Source organism: Ailuropoda melanoleuca, chromosome X (assembly GCF_002007445.2).
Source record: "Ailuropoda melanoleuca isolate Jingjing chromosome X, ASM200744v2, whole genome shotgun sequence".
NCBI classification, from domain to species: Eukaryota; Metazoa; Chordata; class Mammalia; order Carnivora; family Ursidae; genus Ailuropoda; species Ailuropoda melanoleuca.
In genome coordinates this window covers 49,669,114-49,687,323 of record NC_048238.1, presented here as the reverse complement: position 1 = coordinate 49,687,323, position 18,210 = coordinate 49,669,114, and the positions used below count along the sequence as shown (strand labels likewise).

Here is an 18,210-nt window from a genome sequence, read left to right as displayed (position 1 = left end):
TGCTGGCATGACATGAACCAATACACATACTCATAAATGAGATCTGGGTATCTGGAGGAGAGCTCTCCATTTGTTCCCCAGTTTTCCTTTACTTTCTATCACTGTCAGTCCTCAGAGGTTCATGGGTCGTTAAGCTTTTCCTTATCATCCCTCATGGAAGTGAAGTCCCAGAAAAGAAATTTGTAGTCAGTATAGGGCCATAAAGGCAGTGGCTACATTGTAGGTAGATAGTCTCAAAGGTATCAGGCTTCATCTTCTATAGACCTTTGGGGGATTAAAGTTGAAGTAAAATGCACAGTTTCCAGCCCTGATTATAGCACCATCTTAGGCCTGTTTCATGGCATCTGAGTCATAAGGGCCTTTTCCTAGCCAGTTTCTGTTGCTCAGAAGATTAGCTACCAGTTATCTGATTAGCTATCTACCAAGAGAGGCCTCACTTCTCAGTGGCTGATAAGTACTTGACCAGTCCTAGCTAATTACCTACTCTCTTCTTTCCTTTTCAGGTTTTAAAATCCTTGGCCTCTGGGGACCCTTCACAGGTTCTGGAAGGGTCTTCTTCAAACTCTTCTGTGCTGAGTCATTTTGTGCTGAAGAGAGCAGCTCCTTCCTGGCCCTGCACCTTCAGATTCTAGGATGCTATAAAATAAGGGGCACATGTCTTAGACACAGGTTTATTTCTTTTATGTATTCTGTCTTCATTCCCTCAGAAGGTCTATGTTGAGCTCCTATATGATTGTGAATGGCTGAACTCCCTCAAGCCAGACTGCAGAAACCAAGCTATTTACTGACCTGAGTCGAAGAAAGGAGCTTAGTTTTCAACTCTCCTCTGAATTTCCTGTTTCCTCAAAAGACCATCAAACTCTGAAATATTTGGGAGTAAAGACTGATCTCAGAGGTCTTACCCTGACGTAAAAGCTACTTGAGTTGGAGCCATTGTTTGCCTTGGAAGTAGAAGAGTAGGAATGTTTGCCAAACATTGGAGAATCTTAACATTGTCTCTTACTGAGGTTAATGACCCTGGTACCAGGTTGGAGCTCTGGCACTGCAGTATATTGCCAAGAACCTGTCTGCTCCAATTGGGCCAGACAGCATGGGTGATACCAACCACAATTTCAGGTGAACTCAGGACGGCGGCCTTTCTGTTTTTGCATACAACCACTTAGGACAAATCTGCAAGGAATATTTTGCATGTTGAAGCCTAAGTCTGTTTGAATTATTTTTCCTCCTATTTTTTTTCCTGACAGCTTCATTTCTAAACAATCAAGAACGAAAACAGTTATTTAAAAAAAGGCAGACTGTATTTGTCCTGCAGAAGTTCCATTTTTGGGTCAAATACTGGGGAAAAATGTTAAGATGGATTGAGGCCGGGCAGCTGGCATTGTTGCTTCATGTTTGCCTTCTGCAGATAAGCTCTTTTATCTCCTCCAAGAAACAACTCCTAACCCAGCATCCCTCGATTCAGAAACTCCATGAAGCTTCTGAAATGGTATGCAGAATTCCATGACAATGTGCCTTTTCTGGGGAGATGGTCCATGACATTCTACTGAATTTGAAATGGGCCTGTGACCCAATAAAGGTTAAGAACCACAGCACTTGAGATAAAAGACTCTTTACAACCCATAAAGTATTTGATTGGAAGGGCCTTCCAAAATTATTTAGTCTAACTGCCGACTTTACTTTACTATTGGAGAAACTGAGGCAGAGCAAGTTATCAGCCATGCCTAAACAAGTTCCTAGGTCCCTGGCCTCCAGTACAAGTTTCTTTCCATTATATACTTGTCTAACAAGGGGCCTTATGATGGGTGGCTTTAGTGGTCATCATTTTGAGTGTTTGGCTTTTACCCTCTTTCTTGAGCCTCCCATATTTATCATCAGGTGGAAACTTTCAGACATAATGTCCTGGTGTTCCATTTGCCATCTTAGTCATTGGAAAGGAACTAAAATACAACTGGTGTAGGGACTCAGAAATATGAGTAGACATTTCTGATTCTTGTTTATTGATGGGAAGCTGCTGAAGAAAGTGTCACTGCTTGTGTTCCCCTGCTCTCTGGGCCATAACCTGTCTTTAGGGTCTGTGTAATTATAACATGGCCAAGTGTGAGAAAAAGGACCTTCCTACTTGGACCCTTCTAGCAAGACCCTGACTACAGAACTGAGAGAGAAGCATAGACATGGGTGGAGGGAGGAGAAGGAGAGGAGAAAGGAGACGGAGATGGAGGAAAGGGAAGAGAGAGAGAAAACACCCATGCCCTAACCAACTCTGAGATGCCTTTGAAACAGTGCTACTGAAAGATGATACCCACATTCAAGACTGAACTCAATATGACCCATTGGTGAATTAGTTGACATGTAGGCCTTTGTGGAAGTAATTGAGTGGAAACTTGATACTATTCCCAATAAAGACTTGCCCAGATGACCACATAAAACTCTCTTAGCTCTAGTCAGTCTCAAAGGCCAAGTTAATGAGAACCAGGAGCAAGAGAGCCAAGTGACCACCATTCTACCTGAGGCTCACCCGCAAAGGAAGTTGCTGTGAGACTGCTGGCCTCACCCAGGAAGTGCTTGTTGAGTCCTGTTCTCAGAGCTGTGGCCTCTCTGCTTGCTCTGCCCCATTAGATACCTAACTAAAGCAAGTAAGTGTGTAGATTTTGGCCAGAGAAGCTGTGGCCAATGGGGCTTAAGTACATTTGAAGATGGTAGAGACATCATTTCACTCTTGTTTTCTTGGGGGAGGGGATCCCATAATCACCACTACAAATATTGAAAGATTATTGAGAATCAGAGAAAGCCACTGCAGTCCGAGTTGAATAGATGTCCCAGAAATGTGACCATGAGATTGCTGTGTGTTTTATGGGACATGGATCAAGATCCTAGCCTAGAAAGTAGAGACCACCAGTCTGGCTGGAGACCAGGAAGCAGTAGCTGGATAGCTCTGCTCCTGCCCTGGGCTATACGCAAGGAATGCCCAAAAATGAACCTCAGTGCCTCCCTCTTTTGCACTCTAATTTAAAAAGCAAAAGTTTCTGTGGTGAGGCACACTTGAGTCATGGAATGAGACTGGCTTGGCCCAGGCTTGTTGGGTGGATAGTCATTCAGAAGAGGCTATGGGAATGGGGTGATAATTGAAGAGTGACAACTATAGGAAAATATCTGCGTACCTTGGCCAGCAGATTAGAGAAACTGGCAATGGATGAACCATAAACCTTGAACTGACAGTGGTAACATTTATTAAGCACCTAAGTTCTAAGTGCTTTATATACATATCTCTTTTGTCCTTACAACAATCATGCAGGTAGATGCTATTCCCTCATTTTACAGATGAAAGAATTATGGCCCCGGAGGCTAAAGTCACTGGCTCAAGGTCTCACAGAAAGTAAATAACAGGACTGTGATTCGAATCCAGGCCTCTCTGACTCTGTACCCCATGCTGTTTTCTCTTTGCTGCACAGAGTCTCCATTACTGAAAATGGATGACTCTGACCGTTTCTGCCTAATAAAATATTTAAAAATCAAGCATTTGAAGGGAAGGTAGGGGATGAAGGTCTAGTTTACAGGGAAACAAAAACTAGACTGGAAGAGATTTGTGAGTTGGGCTGTCTCCTCACCTTCCATATACCCATTTGGTAATGTTTTAAAAAGGATCATTAAATTTTACTTCATGAAATGAAGGATTTATTTTTTAGATGGTAGTTGCTAAGTCTTTGGCTTAGCTGTTTTTCAAAGAAAAAAGGGTCCTTGTATGTGTCTATGTATTTTACCAAGGTTGTAGCATGTGTATTTTCAGTCCAAGAGACTGAAGACATCCACACATACAGTTTGAGAAGGAAAAAAGGTATTGGTGCCTCTCTGGTGCTTAATCCCTTGTGGTCAAATCCTTACAAGGTTTTTTGTGGTGATAACAAAAGTTAAGAGATGATTTAGAATAAGAAATATTATTGAAGTTTTTGCTTACAAAAAGGTGGGAAGGTTGTCCAGCCACAGGGTGGGGGTGTGAAACTCAGCATCCAACTTCAGTAATAAAACAACATCATAATGAAATACTCTAGTATTTCTAAAATAATTGGTTTTCAAGGGGAAGTATCCTTCCCTTTACTAGAAGTTCCTCAATTATGTAATAGCTAGAATAAAGTAGTGGAGGAAGATGTATCTCTGTGACCAGAAAAAAATGCTTTCAAAAGAAGGTAGATCAATGATACTAGTTTTAAAGTAGCTGCAAGCAAGTGGCCTTGACACACTGCAAGCCCCAAAACCTTCAGGAGCACTTAAAAATTGTGGAGAGAAGCAAGATACCTTGAGATGTTTTTGATGAAGAAAAGCCTTCATTTTCACCGGGCAAAGAAGTACTTGATACCAAGGACATTAATAGATGTTAGAAAGACTGGCTATGGGAAATATATATGTGACATCAGACAAAAGAAAGAGATCCTGGAGCCCATTCATGTGACTTTCAATAAAATATGCAGACTGTCCGGTATTGATGGCGTCCATCTGCAGTTTTTTTTATTTTATTTGAATTCAAGTTAGTTAGCCTATAGTATATTATACGTTTCAGAGGTAGAATTTAGTGATTTATCAGTTGCATATATCCAGCTGCAGTTTTTTCATGGAAACAATCTTTGAGTATATTAGACATGATGATGGAGGTGCCATGCACTGCTCATGTCATCTTTTGCAGTTCTAAGGAAACCCAGGCCAAAATCTTTTTTATAACCAGGACTCTCAATCTACAGTCTACTTTGCATTAAACCCTTATCATTTCCTCAGCCCTCACAACATCACTGCATGATGGGTAATAGCCCCATTTTACAGATAAGGAAAGTCTCATCTGGGAGATGAGAAGTGATTTTGCTCAAGGGTTAGTAAAAATTTAGGACTGGAAGCTGCAGAGGCCTTACTGTTTCTAATACATCACACTACCCCCTTAGTAGTAAAGGAATCCTGATGGTAAATAGAGAAGATGCTTAGAAATGAGACCGTTGGAAACAATATCTACAAGTCTTGCTGCTCCAAATGTGGTCCATCATCCCCCTTAGCATCATCATCACCTGGGAGCTTGTTAGAAGCAGATTCTTGAGCACCACCACAGACATTTGTAATCAGAACCTTTATTTTAATAAGATCTCTATATTTCTGTGCACATTAAAGTCTGAGAAACACTGATATAAGGCATTTGAAACAAAAAAGCAGGTTGAGGAAGGAGACCTTTTCGAGAGGCAAAGACCAAAAATGGTGGATAAGGCCAATATGGTTGTTGGGAGTAAACGTTTACAAAGATTGTGTCCATAGCTGACTGCTTCTTAGAGTGATTTGTACATGGCCTTGTATTTTGATAGCATGTCAGTGAAGTTTCTCCACTTCAGAGAATAGTGAAATGAGCCTAGGGAAAAAGACTGAAAATTACTTGATTTTCAAATCTTTTCCCACTAAAAGCAGTGGAAAGGTGACATGCGGCAGTGGAAAGAACTCCTTCCAGAAGCCCTGGGGGTTCTAGATTTGCCTGTGTCACTGACTCTCTTTAATGCTCAGCAAGTACCTCCCTCTCTCTAGGTCTCAAATTGTCTTTATTTTTTTTTAATTTAAATTCAGTTAGCCAACATAGAGTATATCATTAGTTTTTGATGTAGAGTTCAATAATTCATTAGTTGCATATAATACCCAGAGCTCATCACATCACGTGCCCTCCTTAATGCCCATCATCCAGTTACCCCATTCCCCCCCCACTCCCTTCTGTAACCCTCAGTTTGTTTCCCGGAGTCAAGAGTCTCTCATGGTTTGTCTCCCTCTCTGATTTCTTCCCATTCAGTTTTCCCTCCCTTCCCGTATTATCCTCTGTGCTATTCCTTATATCCCACATATGAGTGTCTTTAAACAGGATAGTCTCAAAGTTCCTTTTAAGTTTTGGTGTTCTGTTATTCTCAGCTGTGGGTTTTGCTACAGATTACATTTAATTAAAACATGGACAAATCTATAGGTTGTTGTCTGGCCCTAACTTAGCATCTTCAGTTCACATAAGAAGGGGTATTCTGGGAGGAAATCTCAGTCATGACAAAATAACATTAATGGGAACTGCAAGGAACTGAAAGGGGCATGACTAGTTAACCAGCTTGAAATTGGCTAGGAAAATTTTAAATTTGAAAACTTGGAAATTTGAGAATCAATTGCTTCAAACCACATACTTGGGATTCAACTCCTATATCCTAAATAGGGCTTACTTTGCATGATTTAATAAAACAAACTACTTTGACTTGGGCTTTTAGGGGATAGTTTATTGGGGGTAGGCAGTGCATATAAAAAGGAGAGAACTTCCATTTATTCCCCATCTGCTGCTCATCTCTCCAGGTGATTCTGATGCCTATTAGCTGAAGACAACTGGCTATAATATAACCTCTTAAAATGGAAAAAACAGACCCAGAGAGGAGAAGGGACTTGTCTAAGGCCACATGCCAGAGACAATGGCAGAAAACAGGTGATCATAGTTCAACTCTACTTTCTTTGGGTTACTAGTTTACCCAAATTATATCTGCTTCTAGCAGCAGGACACACACTGGGGAGGACTAATAGACCCTACATCTGGGTATTTTGTCCCCATCACATGTTTACAGTCGTTGCTTCAGTCAAGCCTCACACAACCATATCATCTAGGTAGAGCAGAGATGATTACTCTCATTTTATTGAGGCTCAGAGACATGACACAACGTGACTAAGGACATGCAAGTAGTAAACAAACGTGGACCTAGGTTTTCTGATTTCATCAATGCATTTTGCCCCATTTGACAGATGTACAAATTGAGCTCAGAACATTGTAGTAGTTTTTTGTTGCTGCTGTAACAAATGACTACAAATTGAGCAGCTTATAACAACATCCATTTATTCTCTCACAGTTTCTGTAGGTCACAAGTTCAGCATAGTGTGGCTGGATTCTCTTCTTAGGGTCTCACTGAACTAAAATCAAGATAACAGTTGGGGTTGTGGTTGTCATTTGGGGCTCAGAATCTTCTTCCAAACTCACTGATTATTGGCAGAATTCAGTTCCTTGTTGTTACGTGACTGAGGTCATCATTTTTTTGGACATGAGCCCCTCTCCATAGTTAAGCTAACAATGGCATGTAAAATCCTTCTGCTTCCCCTTTTGCATCTCTCTGACTTCCTCTTTTACCTCTGCTGTTAAGGGCTTAAATCTTTTATTGGAGTGATTTCATTGGGCCCACACAGATAATCCAGGATAGTCTCCCTATTTTAAAGTCAGTAGTACAATCACATTTCAGCATCTCTTTTACCATATAATTACAGTTCTAAAGATTAAGGCATAAAGTATTCTTGGGGATCATAATGTTGCTTAACATTGAAGCAGCTACCTACAGAAGCTCTGCCTTTCACTATAAAGACACATCGTTGTCAAGATCCTTATCCTGGGGAAGAAAAAAATTACCATTTGCATCCCACTTAAATGAGCAGTTTGAAACTCTGATGCTGTTCAACTTCTCCCATCTCAGATTCACTCAGACACAAATGGGCAACACATCACAGAACGTGGTAGCTGGAGTCCAAGGGGGCCTCTTTGGAAGCTGATGGTGTTCCTAGATGGCACCTTGATGCTGGTGAAAAATTCCTTAACTAGTCTCATTCTATCTAGGACAGGGGGAAGCAGCTTCCTCAAAGGCCCAAATGAGATATGTACTCCCCATATAACTTGACCAGAAGTGCTAACGCTTACATAGCATGTACTGTGTGCCAAATAGGTCTTTATGTGTGCTTTTAAACAGGTTTATTGAATTTGTCCTGATATTTCTATGAGGTAAGTAGTGGTAATAACTCCGTTTTATAGATGAGGAAACTAAGGCACAGAATGGTTATGCCATTTGTCCAAGTTCTCAGAGCCAGGAAATGGTGAATTCCTCTGTGGCTAATCAGACAGAGAAAATTCTCCTAGAGGAGACATCGAGGCCAAATTCATTTAAAAGTCCCTCGCACTTTTGATTCTCTAAGCCTACCCTCAGGGTCCTGGAATTCTGGGAACCCAAGTGAGCACAGCTGAACTTTCTGAAGGAGTATGTTATATTTAGACTTAGTGGGTTTTATGGAGCCAATGGATTACAAACTTAAGGTTCCCAATCTTTTCTCAGAGGCTGGAGGAAAAGGAGACTGTCGGTCCGTGTGAATGAGGTCAAGATGGGTTGGCCCCAGGAATGTTCTCTCCAGAGTAGAATTTCCACTTGGTGCCTCCACATGAGATAGATCTCCCTGTTTTTGGTGGATGTTGAAGTTGTACTACTTTCTCTCTCTGTGAAGCCTATTTCATGAAGGCCCAAGCCCTCAGAATGCCCAAAAAGAGGTACCTAAAATTAAGCCTGCAAAAGAGGGCTTTCCTGGTCCTGAAGAACAAAACTAGGCAGTGGTCTTCTCTATACTGGCCCTTTCCCAGCCCTTGGCAAGCCTGTGGGAACTGAGTTTACACAAGTATCGGCACACCTGGATTTACTCCTCTGGCTTCTGCTTCCTCAGCTACTCCCATCTAGGTCCCATGATGCTACCAACGTATTGTATTTCCCAGACCCATTAAGATATGAGGTAGGTGGGGTATGAACAACCTCAGTCCAAACTGTTGCTCACCTTTTGTCCAACCCTACTATCATCCTGCAGGACTCAGAATTCTGTCTCCCTTATTGAGCTAAGATCTACAAGGACTCAATAAAGACTGATTTCCTCTGTTGCTCCCTGTGTCTTCTTTGCTAGCCATTGCAGCTCAGTTCTTGGCCTCTAATTCCTGTGGAAAGAATTTAAAATACTATTATCTATATTCATGCCTCAATCACCATGGGCAAGTTATTTCACCCTAGTAACTGTGGTTGGCCCTTAATGAATGCTCAATTAATATTAACCATAGTCGTAGAAATAGTAACCAGAAGTAGTCATAGAAGAAGAGGTGGTGGTGGTGGTGGTGGTGGTGGTGGTGGTGGTGGTAACAGCAGCTGCCTCAGTTGCTATCCAGGAATAGAATCTTTCCTATGCCCATTCAGAGCTGGTGGATCATGCTCTGTCATTCAAGATATTCCCAAATGTTATCTGCCACTGGATTCTTAGATTCTTCAATGAGTGTAACCTGTTTGGTTGGAAACTATTATCTCCTTGTAACTAGCCATCCTGACCCCTACTAACCTATTTATGTTATTTCCATAACTGGCTCGGTTCCTCCCATACTTGTTCTCTCATACAGGAGTTTCATGCCAAAAAGAGTCCCAACTACTCTGCCCTGTGCAGTTGCCAACAGTCAGATCTGGAGGATTTCTATGCCTTGAGGTCTGATTGGTGCTTTTTCTTCCTATGACAAGTAAGCTCCTGGTGATGTGGCTGAGGTACCTCCATCTTTTGAGAACCCCTTGGGATATTTTGGAGAGCAGCTATCTCCCACTTTCCCTTATTTTCTCTTACTCTCCCTCCTACATTGTTTAATCCTATTGTCATTAAAATTGTGCTTATGGTACTTCCACAAAAGCACTCAGTGAAAGGGTGGACAAGTCCTACAGGTAAGATAGAAAGAAGCCCTATCCTGCCACTGGATGATTTCACACTTAATTGTAAATTAATCCTGGGCTCTTGGCTGTCCAGGTGTATTTATGTCCAGAAAAATATCACATTATTTTCACTGTAATGAATAAGACATCACAAAATGTGTTAGGAAATGGGTCTAAAGAGTTTTTAAATAAATTTAAAGAGCTTTGGGAAAGAAGCAGAGTCAGCCAAGTAGCCAGGCCAATCCTGCTGTGACAAAGGGAGAAAAGGACTCAGCCCTGACCACAAATATATAGGTTATGAGAATCAGATCCAGAGCCTTTATATAATTTGTGCCTCTAGAATTCAGGTCATTGGGAGTTGAGACAAGGCCCACAGTGGAGTTAGGGGTCCCCTGAGACTATGGAAAGGAAATAAACATTGTGCCAAGCATGAAGTGGGAGAGGCCTGAATCCTTGCATCTTTCCAGGGGATCTGGCTAAGTGTTAGGGTGGTAACTGGGTGAAAAAAGAGTACTTCCACCTGGCAGACACATCACATACACTGTATGTACATTATCTCATTTAAGCTTCTCCAATACCTCATTTTAGTCCCATTTTACAGATCAAGAGACTGAGATCCAGAAAAATCATTACTTGCTCAAAATCACATAGAGATTAAATGGAGTCCTTAGCTTGTAAAAAGACAGCATATTTTTGTTACTGAAAACTTTTTTAAGACTGACGGTCCCCAAACTCAGTTGAACTGCCATCTGTAAAAGAAACTTCTCATTATGGTGCTGCAAGAGGTGGGGCATGGGGTAAGTAATAAATATACAGCCAGTGCCTGAAGCAAGTTGGGGATAGGGAAGCACAGGACTACCTCTAGTTTATTTTTTATTTTTTTTAAAGATGTTATTTATATGAGAGAGAGAGAGCATGAGCGAGGGGAGGGGCAGAGAGAGAGGGAAAGAGAGAATCTGGAGCAGACTCCCCACTGAACAAGGTGCCTGATGTGGGGCTCAATCCCAGGACCCTGGAATCATGACCTGAGCCAAAGGCAAACACCAACTGACTGAGCCATCCAGGTGCCCTACGGCTACCTCTAGTTTATATGGAGGCTTTGTGTGAATTAGAAAAAAACACCCATTGCTCAAGACACATTACAGCCATCTGCCAGAAAAATTTAATAAGTAGACAAATCTCTGATTGAATGGTGAGAGGCACCCTAAAATGTGGCTATCACAACTACATTCTGTGGCGCTGGGAAGGTGCCCAGAAGTGCAAAGGAGGTTAAATAATCATGGAACTAACTGAGGCATTAATGAGTGTGCCTCAGATCAATCTAAGGACTTGAAGATTATTTTACATATCAAGGCCTGCATGGTTCTAAGGGAAAAGGAATTATGGAAGCTAAGTTAGAGGGAAAGAAAAGCTTTGAACTTATAGTATTAACTTATATTTTTGAAACCCTGAAAGCTTTACATTGCTGACTAAGAGAAAGAATTACCCAATGGAAGAGTAAAAGCCATCTGCTAGGCTGTTACACAGCTCATCTCATTTATTTCTCATAATAGGTCTGGGAGAGACAGTGCTATCCCAACTCGAGATATGTAGAAACTGAAGCTCTACAATTTTTTTTCCAAGTCTTTTTTTTTAACTCCAATATAGTTAACATACAGTGTGATATTAGTTTCAGGTGTATGATATAGTAGTTCAACAATTCCATACATCACCCAGTAGTCATCACAACAAGTATACTCCTTACCATCTGCCCCCCCCCCAGGTAATCATCAGTTTGTTCGCTATAGTTAAGAGTTCTTTCTTGGGTTCTCTCTCTCTCTCTCCCTTACTTTTCACCTTTGCTCATTTATTTCGTTTCTTAAATTCCACATATGAGTGAAATCATGGTAGTTGTTTTCTCTGACTGACATATTTCACCTAGCACAATACTGTCTACCTCCATCAACGTCATTGCAAATAGCAAGATTTCATTTCTTTTTCTGGCTAATATTCCATTGTGAATATATACCATTTCTTCTTTTTTTTAACTTAAATTCAGTTAATTAGCATATAGTGTAATATTCGTTTCAGAGGTAGAGTTTAGTGATTCATCAGTTGCATATAACACCCAGTGCTCATTACATGAAGTGCCTTCCTTAATGCTCATCACCCAGTTACCCCATCCTGCCACCCACCTCCCCTCCAGCAACCCTCACTTTATTTCTTATTTCTGGAGGCTTTCAGCATCAATGGGGGGCATGAAAATGGAGAAGCCCCAATCGCTAGCCCCAGAGCTCAAAGTTTGTGCCCCCCACTCATCAGTAAGCCCTCAGAGACAAGCAGTCAATCACTTTTATCTCCCTGGTTTCCTCCCAAACTCTGTTCACCCAGCCTGTGACTCAGAGTTTTTATGTCAGGCACGGGACCCAGTTTCAAGTCTCCAAACATTATGTACTCCTGTGGCTTGGACCTGTGTCTTTCCTCCCAGGGGAGGGAGGGGCATTTTGCCATACTTCTGCCTTTTGTTGGGCCCCTGTCTGGGGTGTAGTGGTGCAAGTGTGCAGCAGTTTGCAGTTTATGGCAACACTGAACAGAAAGCCAGTGCCTAGATTTGGGGTTTTCAGCCAGCTTCCCCACTCTGATGCCTGGGAACTTTCCTGCACTCAGGCACCCCTGTTCTTGTGACCCCAGGGATCCTGAGACCATGCTGTCCCACCTGGGATTCTGCCCTGCTTCACCACCTCAGCACCTTTAAGCCAGTGACGTACCCAGTCACTGTAGCAGACTTTTAAATGTTCTGAGTTTGTGCTCAGCTGCTTATAGTACTTTGCAGTAGCCTCCTTGAGCAAGCTTCTCCCTACAGGGTATCCTCTGATATTTCACCACAGATTCACATCCCTGCACCTTCTACCATGCAAAAAGTGGTCTCTTCTCTTTGTAGAATTGCAGCAATTCTTTTCTCAGAACTCCAACTGATTTTGCAGGTGTTCAGAATGATTTGATAACTATCTAGCTGAATTGCAGGGATCAGATGAAATTAGGGTCCCCTACTCCTCTGCCCTTTTAACTCCTCTGCGTATATACCATATCTTCTTTATCCATTAGTCTATCAATGGACCCTCAGGCTGTTTCCATAAATTGCCTATTGAAAATAACGCTGTTATAAACATAGGGGTGCATGTACCCTTTGAATTAGTGTTTTTGTATTTTGGGGGTAAATACCTAATAGTGCAACGACTGGAATGTAGGATAGTTATATTTTTAACATTTTGAGGAACCTCCATACTGCTTTCTACAGAGGCCACACCAGTTTGCATTCCCACCAACAATGGACAAGTGTTCCTTTCTCTCCATATCTTTGCCTACACTTGTTGTTTTGTATACTGTTTTTTTAAAAAAAAAAAGTCTATTTAGGTCCTTTGCCCATTTTTAATCAGATTGTTGTGTTTGGTATTGAGTTGAATAAGTTCTTTATGTATTTTGGATATTAACCTCTTATTGGATATAGCATTTGCAAATTTATTTTCCCATTCAGTAGGCTGCATTTTTTGTTTTGTTGATGGTTTCCTTACTATTTCGGTATAATCCCTATAGTTTAATTTTGCTTTTCTTTCTGTTACCAGAGAAGGCATATCTAGAAAAATATTTTTACAGCTGATGTCAGAGACATTACTGCCTGTGTTTTCTTCTAAGAATTTTATGGTTTCAGGTCTCACATTGAGGTTTTTAAACCAGTTTGAGTTTATTTTTCTTGTAAGGAACTCATCCAGTTTCATTCTTCTGGACGTATCCATCCAGTTTTCTCAACACCATTTGTTGAAAAGACGGTCTTTTCCCCCATTAAATATTCTTGCTTCCTTTGTCATAGATTAATTGACCATAAAAGCATGGGTTTATTTATTACGTTTTCATTACTATAGCTTTGTGGTTATCTTAAAATCTGGAATTGTGATACACCCATCTTTGTTCTTCTTTTTCAAGATTGCTTTGGCTAATTGGGGTCTTTTGTGGTTCTATACATATTTTAGAATTGTTTATTCCAGTTCTGTAAGAAATGCTATTGGTATTTCAATAAGGATTGTATTAAATCTGTAGATTGCCTTGGGTAATACTGCTTTTGACAATATTTGTTCTTCCAATCCATGAGCATTGAATACCTTTCCATTTGTCTGGTTATCTTCAATTTCTTTCGTCAGTGTTTTATAGTTTTTAGAGTATAGGTCTTTCACCTCATTGATTAAGTTTATTCCTAGGTATTTTATTGTTTTTGGTACCATTATTATTATTTTTATTTTTTTTTAATTTTTTATTATGTTATGTTATTCACCATACAGTACATCATTAGTTTTTGATGTAGTGTTCCATGATTCATTGTTTGTGTATAACACCCAGTGCTCCACGCAATACATGCCCTCCTTAATACCCATCACAAGCCTAGCCCAATCCCCAACCCTCTCCCCTCTGAAGCTGTCAGTTTGTTTCCCAGAGTCCATAGTCTCTCGTGGTTCATTCCCCCTTCTGTTTACCCCCTTCATTCTTCCCTTCCTTCTCCTACCGATCTTCCTGCTATTTCTTATGTTCCATAAATGAGTGAAACCACATGATAATTGTCTTTCTCTGCTTGACTTATTTCACTTAGCATAATCTCCTCCAGTTACATCCATGTTGCTGCAAATGTTGGGTAATCATTCTTTCTTATGGCTGAGTAATATTCCATTGTATATATGCATTTATTTTGTGATTATTTAAGATCTGTCTTCCCCCAAGTACTGTGAGGAAAGCTCCACCCACCAAAGGAGATGACCCTCATGGAAGTTTCTTCAGGCCCTCCTTTAAGTCTTTACTTCTTACAGAATCTCCAAAGTCTTTGCTTTCTATTCCTATAGAAAGCCATGTCTGGCTTATATCATCCACCCACCCCTGTCCCTGCCAGCTAATGCTCAATTGGAACAGAACATTCACAATTACTTTGAGTCTCAAAAATGCCAGCACCACTGTCTCAGTTACCAGATGGCTGAGACAGGATTCTTGGATTTTGAAAATTCAATAGTCAAAGCTTCAAATATGACCCTAGAAATTGTAACATGCAATCATTTGTCAATTGTCAAGAAATTAAATCAAATATGGTGTGTTGGCATGAGTTACTTACTAATGAGCAGTCCTATTATCTGTACCTCAGCTTGGCTCTGCAGTTCACTACCCATTGGAAGTATGGTATCATGGTTAAGTGCATGGTATCTGGAGGAAGACTGCCTTTTTTTCTTTTTTTTATTGAAGTATAGCATATATACAGAAAGGCACAAAAATTATATGTGTACAGATCACCGAATTTCACAGAATGAATACATCTATGCAACAACACTCAGATCAAGAGACAGAACATTATCAGCACCCTAGAAGGACCATTCCTCCCACTCCTTTATAGTAACTCCACACCCCACCAGTGAAAACCATTAAACTCACTTCTAACACAATAGGTTAGTTTTGCCTGTTTTTGTAATTTATATAAATGGAACCATACCATATCTACTCCTCTGTCTCTAGCTTCTTTTTCTCACTGCTATGTTTGTGGTTTTCAACCATATTGCTCTAATAGTTGTAATTGTTTCACTTTCACTGCAACAATATATTTATCTAGATCATTCTGCTATCCATGACCCTTAAGTAGTTTCTAATTATTGACAATTATAAATAGTGCTGCTATAAACATTTCTATACATGCCTTCTAGTGACCATGTATGCATTTCTGATGGGTATATGCCTAAGTATGGAATGGATGGGTCATTCCGTGTGCATACATTCAGTTTTTGTAGATGTTGCTGTATTTCCATCAGCAGTGTGTGAGTTTTAGTTGCTCTAAATCCTCATCAAAACTTGGGGCTTTTATATTTTTTATTTTAATCATTCTGGTTATTGTAGGGTAACATCTCCTTATGGTTTCCTTTTGCATTTCCCTGATGAGTAATAATGTTGAGCACCTTTTCTGTATATTTATTGATCACTTGTATATCTGCTTTTCTAAAGTGCCCATTCAAGTCTTTTGCTTATTTTTCTTATTTTTCTATTGGTCCGTGTCTTTTCTCATTAATTTGTAGGGGACATATATATATCTATCTATGTCATCTATCTATATCTGGATATACATCCATTGTCGAATACATGCGTTGAAACATCTTCCTCTAATCTGTGGCTAGAGTAGTTTTCTTCTTTCTTATTGATGTCTTTTGATGAACAGAAGTCCTTAATCTTAATATACTCTATTTTTAAATGATTAACACTTTGTGTATACTGTTTTAAAAATCATTGTCTCCTCTAAGACTGCCTGGGTTTGAATACTGGCTTCACCATTTTTTACCTACATGATTTTGGGCAAGTTACTTAATCTCATTAGCCTTCAGTTTTTCTCATTAAAAAATTGCTTCATAGGGTTCTTATGAAGATTAAAGAGGTAATGCATGTGAAATAGTTTAACAACACAACAGGCACATAGCAAGTAATTAATGCATGTTTATTATTTTTTATTTAAATTATATTTTCTATTAGTATTTATAATGTGGAAGTTCATACAATTTTGGGTGCATTTATCTCTTAAATATCTAGATCTTTACATTACATAGCAGTTTAGAAATCAGACTGTTACCACTACAGGTAATATTTGTTTTTCACCATTTTAAAATTAAAACAATAGAAAAATTTGAGCCAAAATAAATTTCAGACTATAGCACACACACTATCTTTGATGATAACTAATGATATCTCACTGATCTAGGTTGTAAGAAGTAGATATGTGCCAGAATAGATACATGGGATTCCTAAGCAAAGATTTGCAGGCAAGGATTCTAAAGAATAGTGGAAAAGGTAATGACAATTGTTGAGTTGATACATCCAGGTGGAATTAATGGGTAGGCAGGAGAAAAATCTTGTTAAGAAATAGAAATTGTGAGGGGCGCCTGGGTGGCAGAGCGGTTGTCTGCCTTTGGCTCAGGGCGTGATCCCGGCGTTAAGGGATAGAGCCCCACATCAGGCTCCTCTGCTATGAGCCTGCTTCTTCCTCTCCCACTCCCCCTGCTTGTGTTCCCTCTCTCGCTGGCTGTCTATCTCTGTCAAATAAATAAATAAAATCTTTAAAAAAAAAGAAATAGAAATTGTGAAAGCATTCATATATTCATGATAGTTGAAGTTCTAGGAGTAAATTAAATATGCCAGGTAAAATGTATAACTTTATGGATTTCCAATATTTAAGAATGGACTAAGAAGAGAAGGCAGTTTACAGACCAATATCCCTGATGAACATGGATGCAAAAATTCTCAACAAGATACTAGCTAACAAAACCCAATGTATATTAAAATGATTATTCACCAGGACCAAGTCGAATTTATTCCTGGGTTGTGAGGGTGGTTCAATATCTGCAAATCAATCAACATGATACACCACATTGATCAAAGAAAGAATAAAAAACCATGTGATCCTATCAGTAGATGCAGAAAAAGCACTTGAAAAAATACATCATCCTTGCCTGATAAAAACCCCCAAGAAAGTAGGAATAAAAGGAACATACCTCAGCATCATAAAGGCCATGTACAAAAGACCCACACTTAATATCATCTGCACTGGGGAAAAACCGAGAGCTTTCCCCTGAGGTCAGGAACATAGCAGGAATATTCACCCTCACCACTGTTGTTCAATATAGTATTGAAAGTCCTAGCCTCAGCAATCAGAGAACAAAAAGATAAAAGGCATCCAAATCAGCAAGGAAAAAGTCAAACTTTCACTATTTGCAAACATGATATTCTATGTAGAAAACCCAAAAGATTCCACCAAAAACCCTGCTAGACTGATACAAGAATTCAGCAAATTCACAGCATATAAAATCAATGCACAGAAGTCTGTTGCATTCCTCTACACAAATAACGAAGCAGAAGAAAGAAAAATCAAGGAATCAAATCTATTTGCAATTGCTTTTATAGTACCTTACAAAAAAAAGGTAAAGGATCTGTACTCTGAAATCTATAGAACACCAATGAAAGAAATTGAGGAAGACACAAAGAAGTGGAAAAACATTCCATATTCTGGTTTGGAAGAACAAATATTGTTAAAATATCTATAGTTCCCAAAGCAATCTATACATTCAATGCAATCCCTATCAAAATACCACCAGCATTTTTCACAGAGCTGGAACAAACAATTCTAAAATTTATATGGAATCAGAAAAGACCCCAGATGGCCAAAGTAATATTGAAAAAGAAAACCAAAGCTGGTGGCATCACAATTCCTGACTTCAGGCTGTATTATAAAGCTGTAATCATCAAGACAGAATGGGACTGGCACCAAAACAGACACATAGATCAATGGAACAGAATATACAACCCAGAAATGGACCCTCAACTCTCTGGTCTACTAATCTTCAACAAAGCAGGAAAGAATATCCAATGGGAAAAAAGACATTTTTTTCAACAAATGCTGTTGGGAAAATTGGACAGCCACATGCAAAATAATGAAACTGGACCAGTTTCTTACAACATACACAAAAACAAACTCAAAATGAATGAAAGACCTATATGTGAGACAGGAATTCATCAAAATCTTAAAGGAGACAACAGACAGGAATCTTTTTTACTTTGTCCACATTAACTTCTTTTCTTACTAGAGACATCTCCAGAGGCAAGGAAAACAAAAGCAAAAATGAATTAGTTGGATTTCATCAAGATAAAAATCTTC

At 39.6% G+C, this 18,210-nt stretch overlaps 1 protein-coding gene across 8 annotated transcripts in view; it reads left to right on the top strand.

The window, feature by feature from the left end:
• Window positions 1-18,210, top strand: part of OPHN1 (oligophrenin 1) — a 569,682-nt gene that overhangs the window by 533,108 nt on the left and 18,364 nt on the right. For 2 of the 8 annotated variants that reach the window (XM_034650023.1, XM_034650022.1), the window contains one exon: window positions 504-4,474. The exons of the other annotated variants lie outside the window; for them this stretch is intronic. In XM_034650023.1, coding sequence (XP_034505914.1) covers window positions 504-510 — 7 coding nt within the window. In that variant the 3' untranslated portion in view covers window positions 511-4,474. Of the gene's footprint in view, window positions 1-503; window positions 4,475-18,210 lie in introns of those variants that run through there. 8 annotated transcript variants of the gene reach the window in all.